This window comes from Rhodamnia argentea, chromosome 11 (assembly GCF_020921035.1).
Source record: "Rhodamnia argentea isolate NSW1041297 chromosome 11, ASM2092103v1, whole genome shotgun sequence".
Lineage (NCBI taxonomy): Eukaryota > Viridiplantae > Streptophyta > Magnoliopsida > Myrtales > Myrtaceae > Rhodamnia > Rhodamnia argentea.
The window spans coordinates 12,040,866-12,065,657 of record NC_063160.1 but is presented as its reverse complement, the minus strand read 5'-3'; the positions used below and the strand labels follow the sequence as shown (position 1 = coordinate 12,065,657).

The following is a 24,792-nucleotide window of genomic DNA, read 5'->3' as shown; positions in this document are numbered from 1 at the left end:
TGATCTCTAAAGAAACTAATAAATCTAAGGGCTTTCTAACCAAGACTAATAAAAAGTGGTCAATTTAAAATAAATTAAATGTCGATAAACTCAAACGAGAATAGATGATCCAAAACTAGTCGGTAGTTTAATACGTTCATGATGTTTGCATGGGCGGATTTAGAGGGGGCTTGAGAGGGTCCAGACCTCTAACTTTATGACATTATACTTAGATCTCATTTTTTCAGCAACATTTACATATTCAACGTGGTCCATGAACTTTAACCCAATGTGCAATATCGTTGTTAAACTTTTAAATTGTTCAATGTGGTTCCTGAACTTTTGTTACTAATTCAGTTTAGTCCTTGAATTATATAAAGGAGTTCAATATTATCTCCGAACTTCAATTAATGGAATGATAACATTGAACACTTTCATGTAGTTTAGGAACTAAATTGAATGTGTACCAAAAGTTCATGGACTACAATGAATAGATTAAAGGTTTAGGGACCACATTACACATTAAGATAAAGTTTATGAATCGTATTGAATAATTGGAAAGTTTAGCTACCACATTGTCCCTTAGGATAAAGTTCATGGACGTTCATTTCATTGTGTTTTTGCTTTAATGCCGTCCCTAGATGCTTGGAATTGTTTACAAACCAACAAGACATATCTAATTGAAAGGAATCCTACCTCCAAGCTTTTGCAACCACAGCAACGAGGCGTCCCATCTGTCTTATGCGAAAGACAATACTTTTGTCGCCAAAAAGGATGTTGACGGAACAGAAGACGGCCATTTGCATCCACTGGGATCTGAAACCAAGATAAAGCAAGGGAAAAACAGAAGATTTAGAGAAACTATACTTTGGTTGATCACATAAAAAGTACAAATATCTAAAAATATCGCCTTCTTCTTTCTTTTCTCCCACAAACAACGTTCCTGTTAAATTGGGGTAAGGACTAGCGAAACAACCAAAAGTGACTATGCAGGCGAGTACCCATTGTCGGGATAAAACGGGTAGGGGAAAGGTTGGAATATGTTTGCGATGTCCCACAGGGAGGATGATTCGAAAGCCAAACTTTGTTGGAAAGACTGGGCAGGTCGTTCATCTTCGTCGTCATCCCATTTCAGTTCTTCATATCGAACCCAGTCCTCAGTCAATGTTGCTCCATAGCGATTGTACGCTGAACGAGATTCACCATTCATCCGAATCAGCATTACTGAAGGTGCATTGTACCCCTAAGTTAAAAGTTTTTCGAATGTGACTGCAACGAGTTCTAGGTTCATGAACCACAGTCTGATTTTCCTAGACCGTCTTCCGAGAAGGAGTGAATGCGGGCGATTTGATAGTCTGTTTCCTTGCCCTCTGTCGATTCGTCCTGCACATCGAGGTACTACAACCATTTAGGACTGCTCTACTGCAGCTATCAATCCCCCAACACCCAACTTACACAGTTATATTTCTTGTGCACTATAAAGTACCCATGAATCAACAACAAAAGAATACAAGAAAAACAAATAAGCCCCGACTTATACTTCTTGTATTGCCTCCACATCGCTGGGCCCATCGGAACAAGAACGGTGATCTTCAACCTCGCAGCAGCTTCCGTTAGATTTCCACCTGGATTTGGAAGTAGAACCCTGGAGAATTCTTTTCAGCCAACCCATAAGGAGAAGTAACGCTATCACAAAAGAAGAGCACACTCTGATCCAGATTAATAGAGTGGTACCAGCGGTTACATTACAAGAATCCTCTAATTTTCTCAGGATTGTTATATTTGCTGATGTGCTGGTCATATGTCTAACTCCATCAAGTCAACTATGTAATGAACTGGAACAATAAACAAAACCGTATTCTGCATGAGAGTTCTTCATCATTTTCTAATGATCGTTAGTTATACCTAACCTCTTATTGTAATTCAGGTTGTACTATCTTCTGTTTGTTTTTTCCCTTTCCTCGATGAGTAAATGATTTGATTACACAAGCTCAAAAACTATAGGAAGACTGCTTCCCATTACAAAGTTCAGGAACTCACAAGCAATTGGAAGCACCGACTCGGCCAGACCTTCGCTGTCACGTGGTGGTTAACCATGATGGTGCAGATTATGTTGCGATAGACACGATTGAGTCGATGGATTGGTCCATTTTGATCCCGAAACTTCCATCAGGTTAACTCTGCAAGAAACAACCACCCCCAGACCATGCATGTTCATATAAAAGAATATTCGAAGACAGATTCTTTGACTACAAGCCATTCAAGGTAATACATGTTCCCTAACAACCTCGAAACTTTTGAATTTCCCTAACGTATATATCTCCATAAACGTCCTTAAGATTTAGCAGGAGACATAATATTCTTCAGTCACCAACTTGACTATTGACCCTTCATGAGAGAACTACCAGTGGAAGCACCAATAGCTGTTGACCTTATATGCAAATTTTTTTATGCTTTTTGTTATTTTTGTGCTGGAGTAGACCTAAGAATCGATTCTTAATCTATTGACAAATTATGACGAAACGCAATGCTCTTAATTTCTACATGAGATTGTGCTACTAAGGACACTTAGGTAATTATCATTATTTCTGGTCAAGAAAAGAGACTCGCAACGAGCGGGGATCTCGAATCTTGAATTTTCTAACTTAGACTGTATGGAAAATCCAAGTGGGTAATGCGTTGGTGAATTGAACAAATAAATGTTGGCAAGTTATTAGAACAAGTGGTCATTTCGAAACAAGGAAAAGTAATGTTTACGAATGAACTCAAATAAGAGCCAATAATTTTTAATGAAAGTGACAAGTTTTAACATATTGGTAAGCTGCGTAGATAAATGTCGATGAACCATTGAAATAATTTGCAATTTAAAGCAAGTGGTAACTGTTCGTGTTCTCGTAAAAGTTTTCGTAACCAGCGTGTTACCGATCAAACAAAAGGGGGTCGAAATTTTGTTACCAACAAGGTTTGTCAGCTATCAAGTTTGTCACATTTTTAGCAGATGATACGTATGAAACTGCTGAACATTGCCTTCAATAATCTTCACATGGCTAACATACTCCTGAACTCAAAGAACCACTGCCTTCTTGTGTTCCTATAGCTGGAGAGACCAGCTTCGGGACAACTCATCCGGGAAATGCGTCTATCATACGGATGTAGTCGATCGTTCCTTTGAGGCAGTACATGCCGATCACCCTCTTTGTCTGTCGAAATCCAGTTCCATAAGGATGTGATGTTCGCGACTTGGTGTTGTACTCGAGATACTCAGCAAGCCTCTTCTCGAAGTGCTTGTGACTTGCAGACATAGACGAGATTTGAGACTCCAACCACAGATGAGCTATGACTTCACAGAGGCCTTCTTCCACCTCTGGGTGTTAGGTTTTTGGTTTATAATCTAGTTTATGATTGAGGAAAGAAACAAAGATGGGAATATGAGAAATATTGTCGGCAAGGGAGTACAAGGGAACAAGGGGAATAAAAACTTTTATTAGTTTCGTAAGTATTGCAAAAGGAGAAGGAGAGCTTTTTGTTGGTCTTATCTCATTCCAATATGGACGTTTTCTACGTCCAATTTATAAGCATATCACCGACTTTCTTTTGTTCAAGAGATAAGCTTCATTGACTTTTATCCAAACTCTAGACAATTCTACGCCTGAAGAATTGATTTTTTATTTTGCATTTTTTTTTTACTTTTCTAGCCACTAGCTGTCCCACGCTAGGCCCTTTCTCTACTCTTCTAGAAAATGAACTCTACTAGAAAATGGATCATAAATCAACACTCCTCCTTGATCCATTTTCGTGATACTCCGAGCATACTTCGTAGCGCCTCGAACTTTGTTGGCAGTAGTGCTTTAGTGAATATGTCAGCAACTTAATCTTTGGTCTTGCAATATTTGATTTCGATCTCTCAATTATACTGCACTTCTTGTATGAAGTGATTATCGATATGTTTGGTTCTTCCGTGGAAGACAGGATTCTTTGATATAGCAATTGCGGACTTGTTGTCACAAAATATTGAACTCGATTCCGTCATTGCTTCTCCAATGTCTTCTAGAATTATCCGAAGTCATATTGCTTGACTGGTAGTTGTTGCGGTGGCGACGTATTCAACTTCCATGGTAGATTGTGCCACCGACTCTTGATTTTTGGATGCCCACGAGAATATTTCAAAACCCAATGTGAATGCATAGTTAGTAGTGCTCCTCCTATCATCAGCAGAACCTGCCCAATCACTGTCGGTGTAGCCGATGAGCTTAGCCATTGCACTTGGCTGATACCAAATGCCATAATTTGTAGTTCCTCGTAAGTATCTTAGAATTCTCTTGGTAGCTCCAAAGTGAATTTGATTCGGACTCTGCATGAACCGTGACAATAGACTTGTCGCGTACATGATGTCCGGTTGTGTGGCAATGAGATATAGTAGACGGCCAACCCGACTTCTATAGAGGGAGAGGTCAGCTGTTTTTGCTCCATCTTCCTTTAGGAGTTTTTCATTTGTCACGAGCGATGTTGTAACTAATTTGTAGTAATCCATCTTGAATTTCTTCAAGAGGTTCTTGGCATATTTCTTTTGTGAAATGAAAGTCCTTTTATTATGGTCGACTTCGATGCCGAGGAAGTAGTGCATCATGCCCAAGTTCATCATCTCGAATGTCTTCATCATTTCTTCTTTGAACTCTTGAATCATCTTTTCATTATTTCCTATATATATTAAATCATCTATAGATAGAGAGATGACAAGAGTGTCGGACTTACCTTGGGTCTTAATGTAGAGCGTCGGCTTGCTCGTGCTCCTTTTGAATCCTTGCTTGGTGAAGTGTTTGTCAATTCTACTATACCACGCTTGTGGTGCTTGCTTTATCCCTTAAAGGGCCTTCTTGAGCTTTAGAACTTTTTCTTCTTGGCCTTTGACGATAAAATCTTGTGGTTGATCCACATATATTTCTTCTTGAAGATATCCATTTAAGAATGTTGATTTCACATCTAGTTGATGGATCTTCCATTCTTTCTATGCCGCTAGTGCTATAAGGGCACGAATGCAACATGAGCAAAAGTTTCAGTATAGTCGATACCTAGTTGTCCCAAAAATCCTTTCGCCACGAACCTTGCTTTATGCTTCTGGATTGATCCATCTACATCGAGTTTCATCTTGTAGACCCACTTGATGCCAATGATTTCTTTGTCTCCCGGGTATCGACGAGCTCCCAAGTTTCATTTTTCTTGATCATCTTGATCTCTTCCTCCATGTCTTTTATCCAAACTTCTTCGTTGGATGCCCCTTCATAATTTTTTGATTCTAAAGCGGAAAAGTTGCATGTCATAGATTTTTCTAAGGATTTTTACCCTTAGTATTGGAGAATCTAGAGTAGATTCTTCTTTCGTTGCTCTCGAAGAGGATAGGGGTGTTACATCGTGAGTAGTGGAGTCCGATGCTTCACCTTCTTCTTGTGTTGTTGACTTCTCACGAGCAAGTGGTATGTTAGGCAAGGTGACATACTTCTTCTCGATCTTCTCGTTCTCCCAGTTTTAGGGGCATTCTCGTTAAACTTGACGTCTCGATTGATCATGAGCTTCTTAGTTCTTAGGTTGTAGATTGGATAGCCTTCTGATTGATCGATGTAGTCGAGGAATATTCGTTTTTCTATCTTTTCGTCTAGCTTGCTCCTCTTTTAAGTGGGGACATGGACATAGCATATGCAATCGAACACCTTAAGATGTTTCGCCGAAGGCTTTCATCCGTTCCATGCTTCAACTAGAGTTTTGTTTTGAACAACTTTAGTTGGACATATGTTTCAACGAGTTAGGGAGGCCTTGCTCCTTTAATAAAGACATTGCCATCTCCATGATAGTTCTATTTGATGTTGAAACACAATGGAAATTGGCTAAACAGGAATTAAGAATTAATAACGAGGAACAATCTGTTCACTCAATTGTGATTTATCAAAATCAACGTAAAAATATCCAAAAGTCCGTAATGATAATCTCCTTCACTCAAAACCCTAAACACCGTTATATATGGTGCTAACTCTAATTAACCCGGGAAACATAATATTATGAAAATATCACTAAAATCACGAAATTGCCTAAAATCCTAAAATTATGTAACATTATGCAATATTACAAAGATCGCCAACTTTATTTGCATCATTCTCCCATGCAAGGAAAAAGATTTGTCCTCAAATCTAGCTCATCTTCATTGACTTCAATCTATTCAAATTCAATCCCATCTCTAAGATTGCGAAATCTGCTTCATTCAGAACGGTCTCTCCAACGAATCAAGTAATACATCAGCTTGAGCCCCAAGAAATTTTCCGAAAACACATCTTCAAGCTTATTCATTAAAAAACACACGAAGTGTAGAGAATTTCCTTCCTTGTTTGTTTCACTTTCATCCACAAAGAGAGAAAAAGCAACCTGCTCTCCAAGACAGGCCCAAGACTTCTCCTCATCCAAGTTACTCAAATCTTATAAGACACCTCGACTGAATTTACACCAATTTTAAACATGGTAGATAGATTATCAAAGACTGCAACATTGGAAACACAATCAACTTTATCCATCAATGCTATGATTTTGTCAATTAATTTCCATTTCTCAAGGAGGCCTTCAACGGAATCATCGGGAAGACCAGCAAGATTAGACGACAGCAACATCTCAAGTTGGAAATACGGATGTATTTCATTCGGAGCATTATTATATATCCCAATGATATCCACACCTGTAGTAGGTCCAGCTCGGATGTCAAACTCATGTACCTCACTACAAGCTAACCTATTAGAACATGTGATGTGAAAAGGGATTCGGCCAATAACATGAGCTGGGGTTCGGCAAGAAAGAATCCCATCGCTTAAAACCGTTGTTGGAACCTCCAATTCCCCAAACATGCAAGACCGGTTATATTTTGCAACCTCTTGTCGATTCTTCAAGAATGTCCCCATGATCAGAACCTTGATTCCAGAATCTCCATAAGCCCACTTAAGAGAGAAATCAAGACTACTGAAAAACTAGTCGTGGGAGATAGGGGGACCCAAAGAGGATTCTTCAACGTTGCCACATTCAACAATGCTCCATGGTAAGCCCGATGTAGATTGCACTTGTAGATCCTCAACGTCTCCAAGTTCTTTTGAAATCCACCTTAGAAAACAATCAACTTTCTTGAAGCCATCCTTTCCATTAGATAATAGTCGCTTTGTAGTGAAAACATAATTCGCCTCCTCAAACGGGGCGAAATCCCGGTTGTCCACCTCCCACACTGGCATCCGCGCGACCACCTAGGAGACGTCGCCAAGGACAACCTCATCGCCCTTAATCGACACGATGGCTACTACCATCGTGCCCGAATCCGCATCTTCCTGTTCTCCATCAAATTCATCATAAACTGGATCTTCATTAAAGATTGGATCTTCAACAAATGTTGGATCTTCGTTAAAGATTGGATCTTGAAGCTCGGGAATCTCAATCTTCATCCCGAAATTGAGAAAAGTGGACCGACTTCCGTGTCGTACTTGTTGGTGGCTAGTGATTTCACCTAGAGGGGGGTGAATAGGTGATAGAGTGTGATTTTAAAAATTTATTGCGTAATTTAGATCACACAGCGTAAAACAAAGTCTCAGATGATGGAGACAGAGTGTATCGCAACGAGTAAGTAATTCAATTGATGCAGGATATGTAATGTGATCAATGCGCACTGTTCGTGTGCGGTTTAGCTATCACAAGATATCTAAAGTGATCAAAGTAAGAGATAAGGAAAACTGCACGGAGGGTTTATAGTGGTTCGACTTTGGTTAAGCCTACGTCCACTTCTTCTAATGACAGCCAATCGGCTGGATTCCACTAGTAAGCTGCTCGGAGGTTACGGATCGGTGATCTCCTCGACACGCAGGACTTCACACCTAGCGCTCAACACTCATGTGTACACCTCCTCACAATTACAATGGATGGATCAAGAAGTGTGTTAGAAATGGAGTTCACTCTATCTAAGAATTTTGAACACTTTTCCCTCTTAATGCCGATCCGTCTTTTCCCTTCGTCTTTGAGATGTCTTTTGTACTTTTCCACCTCCAATATAGCCGTTGCAAGGCATCCAGAAGAGATCTTTCCAAATCTACCCTTTTGGACAAGATGATTACCAAAAGAAGATCTCTTAGCCGTTGGGGATCGCCAAAGAAAAGTCTTCCCCACTTGGATCAAATCGCCCATACAATTATGATCCCGGGTTTCCATAGATGGTTTCTTCCATTTGGAAAGTCTTTGTTTGTCTCTTTGGTTCCGCATCCTTGATTGATCTCTGCCACCGAGAATCTTCAAGAATAATCCAGCTCAATGGCGTCCGTTGATATGCATCAATTAAGCTCAATTTGTATTCCTCTTGAAGTTCTGATTACTACTCGTGAAGTACTTCTCTCGGAGCTTGAGCGTCATTCCAACGTCTAACTTATTCCCGCTCATCGTTTGAGCTCGAACCAGCATCCGAGACTCTCGGAAACAACATCTAAGCCAAATCCTTTTGCCAGATTCAATCCCGTGCATCCCCGCACCAAAGGATAATTTGCAAAATAAGTAAATCACAGCATTATCTCAAAACACAAGAGTACTTGGATTGTTTTGTCAATTTCAAAATTGTATAGGGATTTTTCTCAACAATCTCCCCCTTTTTGATGATGACAAAACGATTCACAATAGTAACAAGTAATTGAGTTAAAATGGTGAGCAACTTTAGCAAAGTTACTCTAGTGAGGATCTTGCTAAGGAATAATTTTAGCGGTTCGTTCCTTGTACTTTTAGCAAGAATTAGGTCTGAAAAAAAATTGCATTTATATACGATGATGAGCAGTCTCGGAACTTTGGAATTAGAAGGACCATCGAGAGGAGCCACGTTGCAGAATCTCCATAACAAGCCATCGGTACAGGAAAGGGTGTTCGTTGTTACTCGTGATGAGGTGAAGGATTCACCGACTGTTACAGGTACGGTCCTCTTACATGACCAAGTAACTTATGCTTTATTTGACTTGGGTGCTACGCATTCGTTTGTGGCTGTTAGATTTGCTAAGTTGGCTAGTTTGAATTTGATGGTGTTGAATGTTGTTTTAAGATTTCTACGGCCTTAAAGGATAGTGTAGTTGCTGCAATAGGTTGTCTTGATTGTAAACTAGTTATAGATGATCACAAGGGTAAGATAGATCCGATTGTGTTGGAGATGTACGATTTCGATCTGATTGTTGGGATGGATTGGCTAACGACGTAGAAAGCCATAGTGGATTGCTATCATAGGACTGTTTTTTTAACTTGTTGGATGGACTTATTTTTGAGTTTGTTAGAGGCCTAGGTGGAACCTCGACCCTGTTAGTTTCATCACTGGAAGCGATGCGTCCGTTGAAAAGTGGATGCCAAGGATATCTAGCAACCGTAGTGGATGTATCTATTGAGGAGCCAAGGATAGAGGATACAACAGTAGTGTGTGAGTTCCCTAATGTCTTTCCTCAAGAGTTACTTGGATTGCCGCTGAAAAGGGATGTAAAGTTTGTAATAGAGTTGGCCCTTGGAATGGAACCGATCTCTAAGGCGCCGTATAGAATGGCGTTGTCGGAGTTTAAAGAACTTAAGGTGCAAATGCAAGAGTTCTTAGATAGAGGATTTATCCGCCCTAGTGCGTCGCCATGGGGATCACCTTTGTTGTTTGTTAAGAAGAAAGATGGGTCTACGAGTTTGTGCATAGACTATAGGCAGTTGAATCGGATAACGATCAAGAACAAGTATCCACCGCCGAGGATAGATAATTTGTTTGACCAACTGTACGGAACTTCGATATTCTCCAAGATCGATCTACGGACAGGATACCATCATTTGAAGATTAAGAAAGAAGACATACCAAAAATGACGGTCGGGACGTGTTATGGGCATTATAAGTTCATAGTGATGCCGTTTGGTCTGACTAATGTTCTTGCTGATTTTATGGATCCGATGAACAAGGTATTCAAAGATTTCTTCGATCGGTTTGTTGTTGTGTTCATAGACGAGATCTTGGTGTACTTGAGGAGGATGGAGGATCACAAGCAGCATCTAAGGGTAGTTTTGGGGACCTTGAGGGAGCACCAATTGTATGCGAAGTTTAGCAAGTGCGAGTTTTGGCTAACTCGTGTGACATTCTTAGGCTATGTTATTTCCGGTGAAGGAATTGCGGTGGATCCGTCGAAGATCAAAGTAGTCATGGATTGGCCAAGGCCTACGACCGTGACCGAGGTTTGGAGTTTCTTAGGCTTAGCAAGCTATTATAGACGATTTATGGAAAGGTTATCTGCTATAGCCTCGCTTTTGACGAAGCTATTGAGGAACCTGAAATTTGATTGGACCGACAAGTGCAAGCGTAGTTTTCCAGAGTTTAAGCACAAGTTAACTATGGCTCCCGTTTCGACGATTCCATATAGTGCTGGAGGATTCGTGATCTATAGTGACGTGTCTCCGAGACATTTGGGTTGTGTTTTGATGCAGCATAGAAAGGTGGTAGCTTACGCATCCCGTCGCTTAAAGCCGTATGAGTTGAACTACCCGACGCATGATCCGGAGTTGGCTGCGATTGTCTTTGCATTCAAGATATAGAAGCACTATCTAGTTGGAGAAAGGTTCCAAATGTGTACCGATCATCAGAGTTTGAAGTACCTATTCTTTCAGAAGGAGCTGAACATGAGGCAGCATTGATGGATGGGGCTACTTAAGGATTATGATTGCGAGATCTTATACCAGTTGGGTAAGGCGAATAAGGTTGTAGATGCCTTGAGTCGGAAATTGGCAATAGCTCGGATGATGGTTCAAGAGTGGCGTCTTTTAGAGCAAGTCAGAGATTTGAGCTTTAAGTTAGAAATGAATTGTCTATCGAGTTTGATGGCTATGTTGAAGATTGAGCTGGAAGTGCACGCTAAGGTAAAGGCATTGCAGTTGGCGAACCCCACCATTCGGAAGATCCTTCAAGAGGACTCTGCTAAAAGAAGAATTGACTTCTAGATAGCCGAGGATGGAATACTTAGGTTTCGAGGACGTTTGTTCGTTCCTACCGACGAAGGTCTAAGGGAGGAAATCTTGTCGGAAGCGCACCGTAGCAATTACGGTATTCATCCCGAGAATACGAAGATGTATCATAATTTAAGCACTACTACCGATGGAATGGTACAAAGATAGACATAGCCAAACATGTGGCTAAATGTTTGACTTATCAACGAATCAAGGCACAATACTATAAGCCTGGAGGTTTGCTGCAATCGTTAGGGATCCTAGAGTGGAAATGGGAGCATATCACGATGGATTTCTTAATGGGTTTGCTAAGGAGTCAGAGTGGTCATGATTCGATCGGGGTTGTAGTAAACGGGTTGATGAAGTCGGCGCACTTCATTCCCGTGAGAAAGGACTTCATTTTAAACAGATATGCGGAAGCGTATGTGAGACACATTGTGAGGCTACATGGAGTACTAGTGACGATCACTTCGGATCATGATCCCAAGTTCACTACTACATTTTGGAAGAGTCTGCAGACTGCTTTAGGAACAAAGCTATAGTTTAGTACAGCTTATCATTCACAGATGGATGGCCAGTCTAAAAGGACGATTCAGACGTTGGAGGATATGTTGAGGGCATGTGTTTTGGACTTCAAGGGCAATTGCATATGGTTGAGTTCACCTATAACAACAACTATCAACGTAGTATCAAGATGGCACCATTCGAAGCATGATAGGGCAGAGCTTGCGGAACGCCCTTCTGCTGGCATGAAGTGGGCGAAAGAAAGATCACCGGTCTCGAATTAGTGCAGCAGTCTACGGAAGCTAGCAAAGTTATCAAAGAGAGGCTGAGGACTGCTCAAAGTCGCTAGAAAAGTTATGCTGATAGAAGGCATAGGCCTTTGGAGTTTCAGGTGGGCGATCATATCTTTTTTAAGGTGTCGCCTATGAGAAGAACGTCCTGTTTTGGAAAACAAGGAAAGTTGAGTCCGAGGTATGTGGGAAGATTTTGAAGTGGATTGGAAATCTTGCATATCGTCTTGCGTTGCCGTCGAGACTTGCTCGGGTGCATAACGTTTTTCACGTGTCGATGTTAAGGAAGTAAAAGCCGGATCCCGCTCATGTGCTGTGTTATGAGGAGATTGAATTGGATGAGGGAGCATCGTACGTGGAGCGCCCAATGAAGATTTTGGATGGAAAGGAGCAGTGCTTCGAAACAAGACGATCCCGTTGGTCAAGGTGATTTGGCAGCACCATGGGATAAAAGGAGTTATGTGGGAAAGTAAAGAGATCTTGAGGCGTAGTTTTCCTTTTCTTTTTGAAGAGTTGTGGTCGTAGTGTAATTTGGGGCGAAATTTCCTAATGTGGAGAGAGTTGTGACGCCTTGGAATTTTGACGTCTATAAGATAATTGGACCCAATCTAGGTCTAATGTGAATTCCAATTTGTTGTATAAAATTGGATTTTGATAATTTAAGTAACGATGATTGGATTATTTTCAGAGACGTCGGTCAATTTAGATTAGGCTTCGTTAGCCCGGTCGTCACGCTTTAGAATCGAAACCCTCACACCCGACCTAACCCCGATCGAACCCTAGCTGCGAAAAAAATAAAGTGCCTTCTATCGATTGAACCAAATGTCCAACCATTCCTAAAATGCCAAATGACCGTTTTACCCCTACTTTTATGCACATGTGACAAAATATTCAAATTTTCTTTGATTTGATACTTGGTGGGCCCCACATGTCTTTCCCCACCAATCCCATCTTACCTACCAAAGTCAAATCCCTCTCTTTTACTTTTTCCTCTCCTTTCTCCTATCTCTCCCTCCCAATTGCCCACCCGACCACCCCTTCTTCCTCTCATTCTTGCTCGGTCGCCCTCTACCACCACCATCCTCCGCCGCTCCGTCCAACCTCTAGCAGCCACTCGATCGCCATAGCCCGTCGCGATCTGCCTCACCGAACCAGCCGGCCCACCATCTTACTCCCCCTCGGCTCCACCTTGCCGCCAGCCACATCCCTCCACCTTTCGTCTTCATTGTCTAGCCCCGTAGTCGCGCATCGCCCCAACCACTACTACCACCGTGACCCGAGCTGCCTTGAGCCACCACCACCCCTTGTTCCGTTGACCACCCGAGCCCCGAGGACCCACGGACCGTCCTTACCACCTTTGAGACCCGCCGGTAACCCGAGAACCTCAATCGCCTGCGACCGCCGCCCCTCCTCCGTGAGCCGCCGAGTTCCCTCCAACTCCCGCAAAGAGCCGGGAGCACCGTTGACCCATCCATCCTCCCCGTCAATTTCCATGAGCCGACCCGTCATTGTCCCTCCCTCGTTGGACTCGAGAGTGCCGAGGACCAACGATTGTTGCCCACAAGCATCGCCACCGCCACTCGAGCCGCCTATTTAGTCATCGTCGCTTAGTGTGAGTTAGCCCCTAATCCTTTGGTTGGAACGCTTATTGCACTTAGGGATCGGTTAATTAGAGTAATTAGTCATTGTGTTTAGGGAGATTAATTAGGATCGGTTTAGGTTAGAGACTTGGTTTAGGCTAAATAACCCTAATTAACTAAGTTAGTATGATTTGTTAATGAACTGTGGCTATTTGATGTTAGACTGGATTGATTGATTGCTTGACCGCTCGATTGCCGCCGATTGATCGCAAGTAAGCGATAGGCTAGAACCGAAACATTTCACGATCTGACGAGTTTGGAATTAATATTTATCGATAGAATAATTATATGTGCTTAATTAATCATGGTAATAACTATTTGTTTGGAATGCTTGCATTGACTGTTGGATATTATGTGTGAGATTAGGGGTATCACTCACCCCGTATCAGATGCAAAGTCTGGTGGATAATAATATGCATTCATTTGACTACATGTGGAATCAAATGGCATGATTTAGCACGAAAATAGTCTTGGGCTGAGTCTTTGAGTATGTCTGCATAAGCATCCGGCTAAAAGTAAAGATGAAAACTAATTGGTTGTCGGATGTGCCCGAGTGGCCATATGTTGGAATTGTGATGACATCCCCGACAAGTTCGTACTATGCTAGTCGTACGGAACCACACGACTTGTCAGATGCACATCAATCAGTACCCTTGACTGTGCTAGTCTTACGGATCACATGGATTATCGGATGCCGATTGTAGCTTGTGATAGACCAACGCTCCTTTTGAAATACCTCCTTATCATGCCGTGCCGATCGCACCGGATACATGGCTTTCGATCGCCGTTACCAGAAGTAAGGAACAATACCTGGTCTTGCCGGTAGACACCGCCGATGATAGTGTTAAGCCACACCGATCATGCGCACCGATTACGCCAGCCGCGTGGGTCATCTATTAATAAATGGACTTCATGTGGTGTCCTATGTATGCAAGTTGCTGTGATGTCTTGCCCGTTGATTGTTTATTGTGACTATTTGGTCAAGTCAAGCATTGCATTATGTATGGCGGTCAAGTCAAGCATTGCATTATGTATGGCCAAAGACCGGTAAGCTTACATGTGATTGACGTATGTACTGTGATTCTATGTTTGGTTGCTAGGATGCTCGGAGCAAATCAACGTCCTAGTCGGATTTAGGCATTGACTCACCGAGATTATTCTCATCCCGTCGTTTAACACTTTCGGGTTCCAGGTAATGGAGAGACATGTCCGATTCGGCGTCCCTACCGATCAATCTTTTTATATTATCCACTATCCGATCGTGGGCACAGAGCATGTCTAGAAGCACCACGTCACGATAGTCTAGGTGGACGAGGGTTTTTCGCACCTCTTTAAAGCCTGGTTCTTTCGTGACGGGGACCAACTCTTTAGCTCGCTTCATGGATTTAAGGGGCCACCTAACCCGACCCCTCACATTCCCGCATGGGATCCGATAGATTTGGATACTCCTGACCGGGAGGTAGTGGACCCCAAGTTCGACATAGAGGCCGACCCCTCCATAGCCACACCCTCTTCCGGCCATGACTCAGTGTCCTAGGTGCGTAGTGGTTCCTTTTTGAGAGCTCTATTAATGAGGATGAGCGAGCGTGGTATAGCCCCTTTTTGGAGTAAATGAGAGTTTAACCTTGCTCGATACGTATATCTTTGTGAGGTCTTAGGGAGCTGCTCCAAAGTATGGGGTTGTACATGTCTATTGGTAGCTCTATAGGATTAAAAATCATCTATTCTTAGTAATGAAATGAAAATATCTTTTGGCTTATTGATTGTATTGAGTTCTTGCTTTACTATCCTTGTTGTTGTGTTTGTACGGGAGTATCCCGTTTTCGCTTGTGCTTAATAATAAGATAAAAAGAATGGGTCGATAATGTGCATGAGACGTTATCCTTCATGACAGTGGCATTTTGGTAGGAATGTTGCGTGCTAGAGAGTCGGGGTGTGACACTAAGATAAATTGGAATGATACCGCCTTACTTTCGATTATAAGTGAACGGTTTGTAGAAATTTGCCATGTTGAATTGATGTCTTCCCTTCATTGGAGCTTGTTCCGAAGACTTCTCAACACATGAAATGGATTTGTGTTAGCAAATGAGAAGAAAAGAGGTAAATTGGAGACGATACTCTACCCCTTTTTGTCAAGTATCGATGTTTTCTTTTAGTGGAGTCCATTTCAATATTTTATATTGATATGGACAATCTTTATCGAATCTTTTCCTCCATGCTTGAAGGTGTTATTCATGAGAAAACCCTTAGTCACATTACCAATCCATTTGCCCCGATCAAGTGGCATTTGCCCCAGTTGAATGCCTTAATCTTGTTTCACAATCTCTTTGCAATTCTCTATCCAATTTGGGGATATCTCTTGTTTGGGGTTTCATGTCCCTCTTCACCTGCATATGAAGAAATAAATATTAATTCGCATTCCGACTTTATTTGAATTTTTATGAACATAATACCCTCTTCGAAGTGTTGTCCTTTCAATGTTTAAGGATATTATCTCTCTCAAGATATCTTGCCCCAGTAGGCCATGTCTTGCTGCTTGTCACAACGGTCTTGGTAGCTTTGCTCCAATAATCTCTCTCAAGAACCCTTTATATTTACTTTCTTGAAGTACTACTCCTTGGGAGTTCCTGCATAAATCATCACATGAAAAAAGATCAAAATTCATGCATGAACTTTTGAAATATTCTTTTAAAAGATGTTTGCAATAAAAGAATATAAAAGGGGAATTAGTCCTCATATCATCAGAAATCCTTGTTCTTCTAAAATTATTTGGAAACTAAGAGGTATGTGAGAAATCAGGTTTCATGAATGAGAGCTCTTTATCGTCATTGACCGACTTGTGGACCCCCACATGTCCTCAATGAAATATCTTTTTTTTAACGATTGCGAAGGAACTGAAGATGCGACGATTGAACTTGAAATTGCAGGGAATTGAAAATGCAACCCGAACATCTAGCACATAGGAAAAATCATACGCAAGGGATTGAGGAAGATTGAGAAACTCCCCATACTAAGAGGTTTGGTGTCAAGCTTTAAGTTTTCCTCAGGTCTGTCTTTGCGTCACCTTCATGATTTGGCCGATCATTGGGTAACAAGCTCTGAAGAGTGATTGCCTTTCTGTCTAAGAGGCCCTGGACTTTGCGCTTGAGTTGGAGGCAATTATCCGTCGAGTGACCCACTTCGCCTCTATGATAGTTGCAATTCTTTGAGGGTCATACCATGAATGATGTTCAAGATTCAGTCGTCAGGGCTCCGTGCCAACTAAGGATCGTTTCTTAAGGATGGATAAGATCTTGGACAGTGGTGCTGGTAATGGTGTGAATTAACAAAGAGAGTACCAATGACCTACCCTACGAGGTTGGAAATAGATGATATCAGGCCATACCAACCCTACGGGTATTGAAAGACAGGTTCCGAATTAATATATCTATGCTTCTTTTCTTTTATGAGGGGTCCCAATCTTTTAAATGGAGCCTTTCGTTTTGTCAATCTGGTGGTACATGCATGGAGGATCAGGAAGTGACCGAGCCTCAATTTCCGACTTGACGAGAGTCGGCTCCTCTTGAGTAGCCTTTTCCATGAGATGTAAGGCCGCGGAATTCTGATTCAAAGTAGGCAGTGCTGCTTTAACCGCATCCAGTGGCTCTTTATCTTTTGACACAAAAAGTTTCTTAATGGCCAAGACCTTCTTGGTAGTTTGTTCATTACCCAAGGCAGCTTCAACACACTCGCCCGTGGCGACGATTTGATCGAGAGGTTCAGGAGTTGAGTTTAACATTCTGCTTCGGTATTTAGAGGGACGAGTTTTCACAAACAAGCCCATCAATTCCTCATCTGTTGCTTTTGAACATTTTTGAGTGGCCAAGATTTTCCACCTTATGGCATATGTCTTGAAGGTTTCGCCTCCTTCCAACTTGGTAGAAATCAGATCATCGCAAGAAAGCACAATGTAGTTGTCATCATCATAATACTAGCGGAACGTACCGATGAGCTCTTCCCAAGTCTTCAAGGAATCAAACTTCCTCTCGATGTACCATCACAAAACACGCCTGGGCAGGCTTGTTTGATATGTCAAAATCATTTTTCGAACCAAGTAAGCCTGTAGATATATCTTTGGGTAAGAAATATCAGCATAGTTTTCACATTCAGGGACTCGAAGCTTTTCTGAAACTTTAACAATGGCGTAACGCGGTAAATCTGTGGAGTCTTGATCTTGTACATCCATCAGCTGGGTGAGATTTCTCATGACAATGATGAAGTGTTCACCCAACTCATCTCTCGATATATCCACGGGCGTTGTTAGGATAGCCTTATCGGTAGTAGGCAGAATCTGGTCACTCAAGTTGGATGAGCTCTCTCCAGCAACCTTGCTTTTATTACCGTCTATAGTTTATTGCGATGCCACCACCTTAGTTAGGGATGGGACAGAGGTGGGATCAAGTTCAGTCTGAGAGAGCTCCACGTGTTTAGGGAGCCACTATAGAACGCTGAGGACTTGCTTCATGTCGTTCTCGATATTGGCAACGCGATTTAGTATCTTGCCTTGATCAGTCTTTTCCGCTTCTGGCCAAGTAGAAATAGCTGAAGTCTGAAACCCATAGTCACCTTGAGATTGCTTCCCCCAAAATCCTCCCTTAATGTATCGACGACCTCACCACGCTCTCTCGCCTTTCTCACAAGCCGTCTATCACCTTGGTGCGCTTTTTCTTGGTTAATTTCCCCTCCTTCGGTAGTATTGGATTTCCCTTACTTCCTTATCTCGAGATTGATCCTCGCAGGCGTGATCGTTGGAGGAATTTCTGTTCTTAGAGCCCGGTCGATGTCCGAGGTGTTAGAAGAATGTAATTGGACGGTCAAATGAGGATCCGGGGCTGTCGGGGCCGCCCCTTGTGTAGCAAGGAAGAGTGTTGACACCTAAATTTTGACTTTTCCTTTTCAATCATTTTCTGCATAAAAAAATATAACTAACTTTAGTTCTAAACAAAAATAACAAAATCATTTTTATTTTTGTCATTCATGCATTCATTTGCATTGGCAATGTGAGGAATTGAGCTTAATTTGACAAGCGGCTGGATCCGAACTTGTATGGGAAATTCTGCCTAGGCATGGTGACGTGTCTTGAAAATTCGAGAAGGCTTGGACTTATTTTCAAATTTAATCCAACCTATTTTTGCTCATTTAAATGTTTGAGGTTTTTAATTAATCATTCATTTAATTAAATTCCAATTCGAGCTTAAATTTGCACGCTAAGCCCACATCACATGTGGGATTCGGCTGGCCCTATGCATGTCTATTATGGCAAAAAATTTCAGTCTTATTTTAACGCAAATTAGGCCCCCTAAGACTTAATTAAAATCTGATTTTTGTTGAGGGGTCTATTTTGCGATAATTACAAAATTTAGGCCCAAGCTTGCAAGGTTTTTGTCTATATAAACTAGCCTAAGCCTAGGGTTTAAGGGGGGAATTCAATTGAAGTACACGGCATATTGAGAGGCCAATCAAATGGTAAAATACGTCAAAAGGTGGGAGAGAGAGAGAGGGAGGAGATCTGTACTTGCAGAATTGAAAATCTCATTGCACAGAAGGTTTTATCGCCACCGCTTCAACAAGGAGCCATGGTGCGAGATTTTCACCATCAATCGTCTCTGTAGCAGCCCTGCATATCCAAGCTCTCTGTTTTGCAGGTTACTCGAGCCTCGTCCGACAATCCTAGGAGCAAGTCTTAGTGGAACATCGCTCCGAACACCCTCGTTGATGGCGACGCAGCCCATGGTCTATCACAAACAATCAATCTCGGCGAAGCACCATGCTGATCGATGGCGAAACGGCCAAAAGGATCCTTCCCCGGGAGCATATAATCGGTCCACAAAAGGCACTCTAACAAGAGGAAGAAAAGGGAATCATTCATCAACATCTTGCTCTTTGATCTTTTTATTTGTTTGTTTCTTTTCACGTTTTCCTCGAGGGTTCAATGTGCAGGAAACGTCAAGAGGAAGAAGACAAACAGTGGCGTCTTTTTAGAAAAGAACCCGTTGGGGAAGAGTCCTCCATAATCATACTTTGGCAAGTTCTCAAGGGACTCCATGCGGTGATATTTGGAGGCTAATGCAAGCTGCAATTGATTGAGATTTGACAAATTTTTTTAAGCACCGTGGACATGCTCAAGGCTCTCATCAATTTAGTTATTTGCTTTTACTAAAAGTTTCATATTTTGCAGCCTTGCCGGATGCATCGGTCCACTAACCCATCGTTGCCGATCCACCAACATCAACCACATTGTTCCAGTTCTTGCATGTGAAATTCTAGCGTAACCTCGGCAAATTGCCGACCACTTCCAAGCACTATTGGCATCCCCGAACAGCCACCAATCCGCAAGAGCAGTTCCCTGAGCTAGCTGCTGTCCACCCCGAGTTTGTCTACAATTCAGTGCAGAATTTTTCTGCACTTTTTAAGATTATTCAGGTATATCCTCGTGGTAAATCAAGCTCAAATGGCACAGTTTTGGACGAAAATTCCAGCAAGTGCGCATGTGCAGAATTTTTAGCTTGGAAAAGGTAAAAGTTCTCAACTTTCAATTGCTAATCTGTGCTTGTTAATTTGGTAACTTGCATGGTTGTTCTTAGATCTCTTTGAACACATTGATTTAGCAATTAAACTGAAAAGTTCAAACCTTTTCTTATCAAATAATGGCTAAACTGAAAATCACCCGTTTGTTATACAAAGTCCCGATTTTTCCCTAAGAAATTTAGCTTGTTCATGAATTGGTTGAATCTCACATGCATCCTTAAGAATTGATTTATTTTGATTGGGAAGTATCTTTTCTTAGGGTAATAAATCATTTGGATTTTCAGCTCACATGCTCTCTTGGCGGAGTTTGATATGCTAATGGATGAGCCTCCTTTGATCTTGCTCTTGAATTGGTTGAATTGCATTATCCTAAGATTTCCCATTAATACTCGCATGTTATGGATAATAATTGAGCTAAGTTAGATAATATCTAATTTGAGAGCTTCTTAATTGGATAATATCTAACCCCGAGGGATAGGCTTCTTGATCTCGATGATTATCTCTAATACGTGAAGTTGGTTGAATGATTTTATCTCTTGTGGATATTCAGTGCCATGGATGAGGTTTACTTGAATAAGCTAATTATTCGAATTTTTGAGGATTAACTGAATTAGATAATATCTGATCTCTGTCTTGGATAATATTTGCTTTGAATTGTTATATCGTTATCATTGAGTTGGTTGACTTACTCTATCTGATCGAATGGACTTATCTTGTGGATTTCCCGATAATGTTTGATTTATAGATAATGTCTAATTGGGTTTGGATATATATCCTTTTTTTTTTTGGGAATTATCTAAAATCAATTTTCAAATCTTAAAGATAATTTTCTCAAATTGAAACTTGGATTTTGGACGAGGAAAGGTGGACCCCACTTGAATATTTTCGGCAACCCCTCTCATATTTTCGAAATTCCAAAACAAATTGACTCATTTTCATTTTATTTTTTTCGTGCTGTTTGTTTTTGATTTGTTATAAAATTTGCACAATTTTAAACAAACATGCCCATAATATATGCTCCCCTATTGCCTAGACCCGTCGGAAAAAATAAATCACACGCCTTAGCCACGATCTCGTGGAATGGGATGTGATTTAGTATAGAAATTCGTGTTACGCCCTTTGGCGAGAAGGGATGTTGTTTTTCTATACACATATCCGCATACTGGTTCGAATCCTCGAGGATGTAGCGGATAAAATCTCGCTCTAACCCGGATCTTTGGGAATGAGAGGATTTTCAAAAAATCGGAAACTAAAAGGTATATTATGGGCATTTTTATTTATTTTTGTTCAGATTTTTGATTGCTTTTGAATGTTTTCTTTTATTACCGAAAATACCAAAAAAAAATCATCATCTGTGCGCATAATATATGGTCATCATGTCACATTTTTTCAATTAATCATCAAATTCACATCGATCAATCGGAAAGGCTTTTTCATGAAATTGGTACCGAAAGGGCGTTAATTTTTAATTAATGTAACCAAGTCCCCGAACCCAATCTCTCCGGTTCGTAGAGATAAAATAGTTCTCCCGCTATTTTATATAGGTTTCTAATCAACCTACCTTAAATGATTAGTGGCGGCTCCAATTGAATTTCTTTTTTTTCATGAATAAACTTAAGTTGCGATTCGGTAAGACTTGGGAGGGTCCGAATTAGGTTAGTTGATTTAATTGACCCGATAATCCGTTAGCCCGATTTTAGGTCGCGACAAAGAGTGACTTCATCTCTACTAGCATTGAAATAACCTGGGTTATCTAATTCTCCATATTGGTCATGCGTTTCTCTATACTCTTCGGTTCCATCCTGGCTTACGATCGAGTCTTCACACAGGTCTTTGGATTCCGCTTTTAAAGGTTACCTATTTCGAATGATAGAACCGTATTAGAAAAAGAAGGAAAGCACAAATCCTTTCAATTTCATACTTTCTTATGACTAACAAAGATAAGGACTTTTACACAAGCTTTAGCCTCATGTAGAGAGTTCTTATCTATATTATTCATAAGAAACCATACAATTGGAAGGAGTGTACTCCACGGTCATTACATTCGGCAAATTCCCGAGAAAACTCGTAGAATGTCCAAAAAGATTAAAGTGCAATTTCAATGTGTCCTAAATTCAGTGGAAGATAGAACATCCAAATTGGAGTCGTTTATCGGGAACAATTTGAATATCTAATCTCCTCTTGAATTTAGAAAATACAAATGACTTTAATTAATTACAATGGATTACAAATGAATGTTAGTCATGCGCAATGCGATGATATATGCATGAGCTAATTCAATTCCATACTTCCTTTTGGTGAAATAAGGGTTAGGCTCCCTTGTTTGACCCAAAAAGGTCAAATCAAAATTCTAAGCCATATTTCAACTAAGAGAATTACGTAATTGATTAGAATATTCAAATGATTGAGAGAAATTCCATTGCCACATTCCAATATTTGGACACGTAAAAAACTCTAAAGAGAGGCCCTTATACATTTAGACCCAAAGCGAGAAGATAGAAAGGGTTCCATAGGCAGAGATCCCATACAAGTGATGAAAAATGAACTCCATAGTCCAAACAAGTGAAAAACAGACCATTGAAATGTGACACTTCATAACCTAAGCAGATGCCCCAAGTCTAATTTTCTAGGAATGACTTCGAGGGTGTCGGATCGGCTTCTTCGTGTCGTTGTCTTCATCGGATGAGATCTCCATGGCCTCCATGGGCGGCGGGATAACTTCAGCACCTTCTTTGTCAGACAGAATGTTGGTGACCATTGGGGGTGCCCGAGTCACGCGAATAGGAGGTACATCACAGTGCTTCATGCCTATCTCATGTACACACTCGGCGACAGGGCGATCTTCCGAACATACTGAATTAAGTTTAGTAACTACCCGACCATAGTTGAAACAGGATAGTTAAAATCCATCAAATTCCTTGGGCTGACTTGGCACGGTGGCCTTGCGCTTGTATCGAAATAGTGCCGGCTTCGTCTTCGACAGACTTGGGGAAACCATATCTGTCTACCCGTTTTTTCGAAAATGGAATTTAACTCAATCATTTGAACTTGAGTACGAATGATGCATGACATGCTCAAGGATGAATGATATGTACAATTTATGACATGCAACAATGAGTTTTGACGAGTTTAAGGAAAGAGAAAACCTTACCAACTAGACCTTTTTCTTGTTTTTGGTTTTAGGTATACCAACAATCCATGTACATGCGCAAAAGACAAATGAGGTTTGACTCTAAAAAACAAAAGGGATAGGTGTAGGACCTAAGACAAGAGGCTCCTACTATTCGGATCGATGAATTCATCCACAAGCGCAATTCACAACAAGTGGACAGAATTATCAACTCGGGTAGTAAGTGCGATTGGATATGGTCAACCCCAATGCAAATCGACGCTAGAGCGTTGCATATCGATTCCCTATCAACGGCTACCTAAAAGGGTGATTCGCAGCCTAGGTTCAAGCATTTTGTGCAATGTGTCGTGATCCTCAAATATGCAAGTGAATCATGCACAATAGATCATATACAAATCAGCGCTTCAAAATCCATCCACAGAACATACATTCCTACACCCAACTTGCATAAAACAACGTTAAGCACAGACTACACCCCTTATCACTTCAACCTGCAAAATCACATGACATTTATTGTGAGCAAATTTACCTCACCTTCAAGAGCGCCTTCAGAAGACACATCAGAAAAATCAATCAACATTTCAATTACAGCCTAAGTCTACTTGAGATCCAGAACTAGAGATTTTGGGTTCGATCCCTAGCGGAGTCGCCAGCTGTCGCGACCCCGCTCTTCGCGAGGACGGGCTAATGGATTACCAATGGGCTCACTCGAGAAAGTAGCAAGCTTTCTTGACGTAGGCCCTCCCAAGCCTATACCAAATCACAATGGGAGTATTTTTTCAAGCTTTCGACAATAAAAGTCGACCGCGGTCGACCTTGATGTGGTCGTGTATCATGTGCAACGTGTGTATGCATTTGGAGTCGTCACCGGTCTTTCTTGAAAGGTAGACTAGAAACCTCGTTGAGCAATTGGGAGAGATCATTCAGTTTTGTGGAACCAGAAATTCTGAGTTCGGAGACTTGGTTATGTCGATATCTCTACCAATGCCCTTTTGGTACCTAAGATGAGTGATTATCCTAACTAAGATTTCATGCAGACGCAATTCGGGTGAGGTGAGTTCAAATTGGGTTTTCATGCAAGTCCAAAGACTAATCTTACCAACCACAGTCAATAAAATAAATACACAATCAAGTACACAAATTAAGCACATCAATGCAAATCAAGGCTTCCCTAATATAGCCCTAATGGGTTAGAGAATGGGTTAATAGGATTCAAGGGTGGTTTGGGAAAATTTGAAGATGATTTGGCAAAATGGTAGAATCGTCATTTTTGAAAAGATTGGGGTTCAAAATTTCAAAATAGGTATTGGCCAGTTGATTGTGGCCATTTTCTATTTTTGGGGATTTTATTGGCATTTTTTTTAACTTTTTAGAAAATTTTGTTTTTTTATGAAATTTTCGAATTTTATGATTTATGATTTTTTTTCAAAATAAATATTTTCTTGAACGAGTCAACCAGGCCCGCACCTCTCGGGCGCTCGGCCCGGACCATATGGGTCCCGAGCGGCGCTAAAACGATACCATTTTAAGGAAGTATTTTTTGGGCATTTTTGGAATGTTTCTCAACCAACGAAGCATCTTGTCAGGCAAATATCTCAGCCCTTAAAAGTAATTAATGGAAACCAAGCACATCATGGGAAATTAGGTCGAAAGGGGTTTCCAAAATGATTAACGGTTTTGG

General features: G+C 41.1%; 1 protein-coding gene across 1 annotated transcript; it reads right to left on the bottom strand.

The window, feature by feature from the left end:
- Positions 1-4,042: 4,042 nt before the first annotated feature.
- LOC115756290 (secreted RxLR effector protein 161-like) lies at positions 4,043-4,663 on the bottom strand. Its single transcript, XM_030695996.2, has one exon. It carries the CDS (start codon positions 4,661-4,663, stop codon positions 4,043-4,045), a length of 621 nt encoding a protein of 206 aa, XP_030551856.1.
- Positions 4,664-24,792: the final 20,129 nt, after the last annotated feature.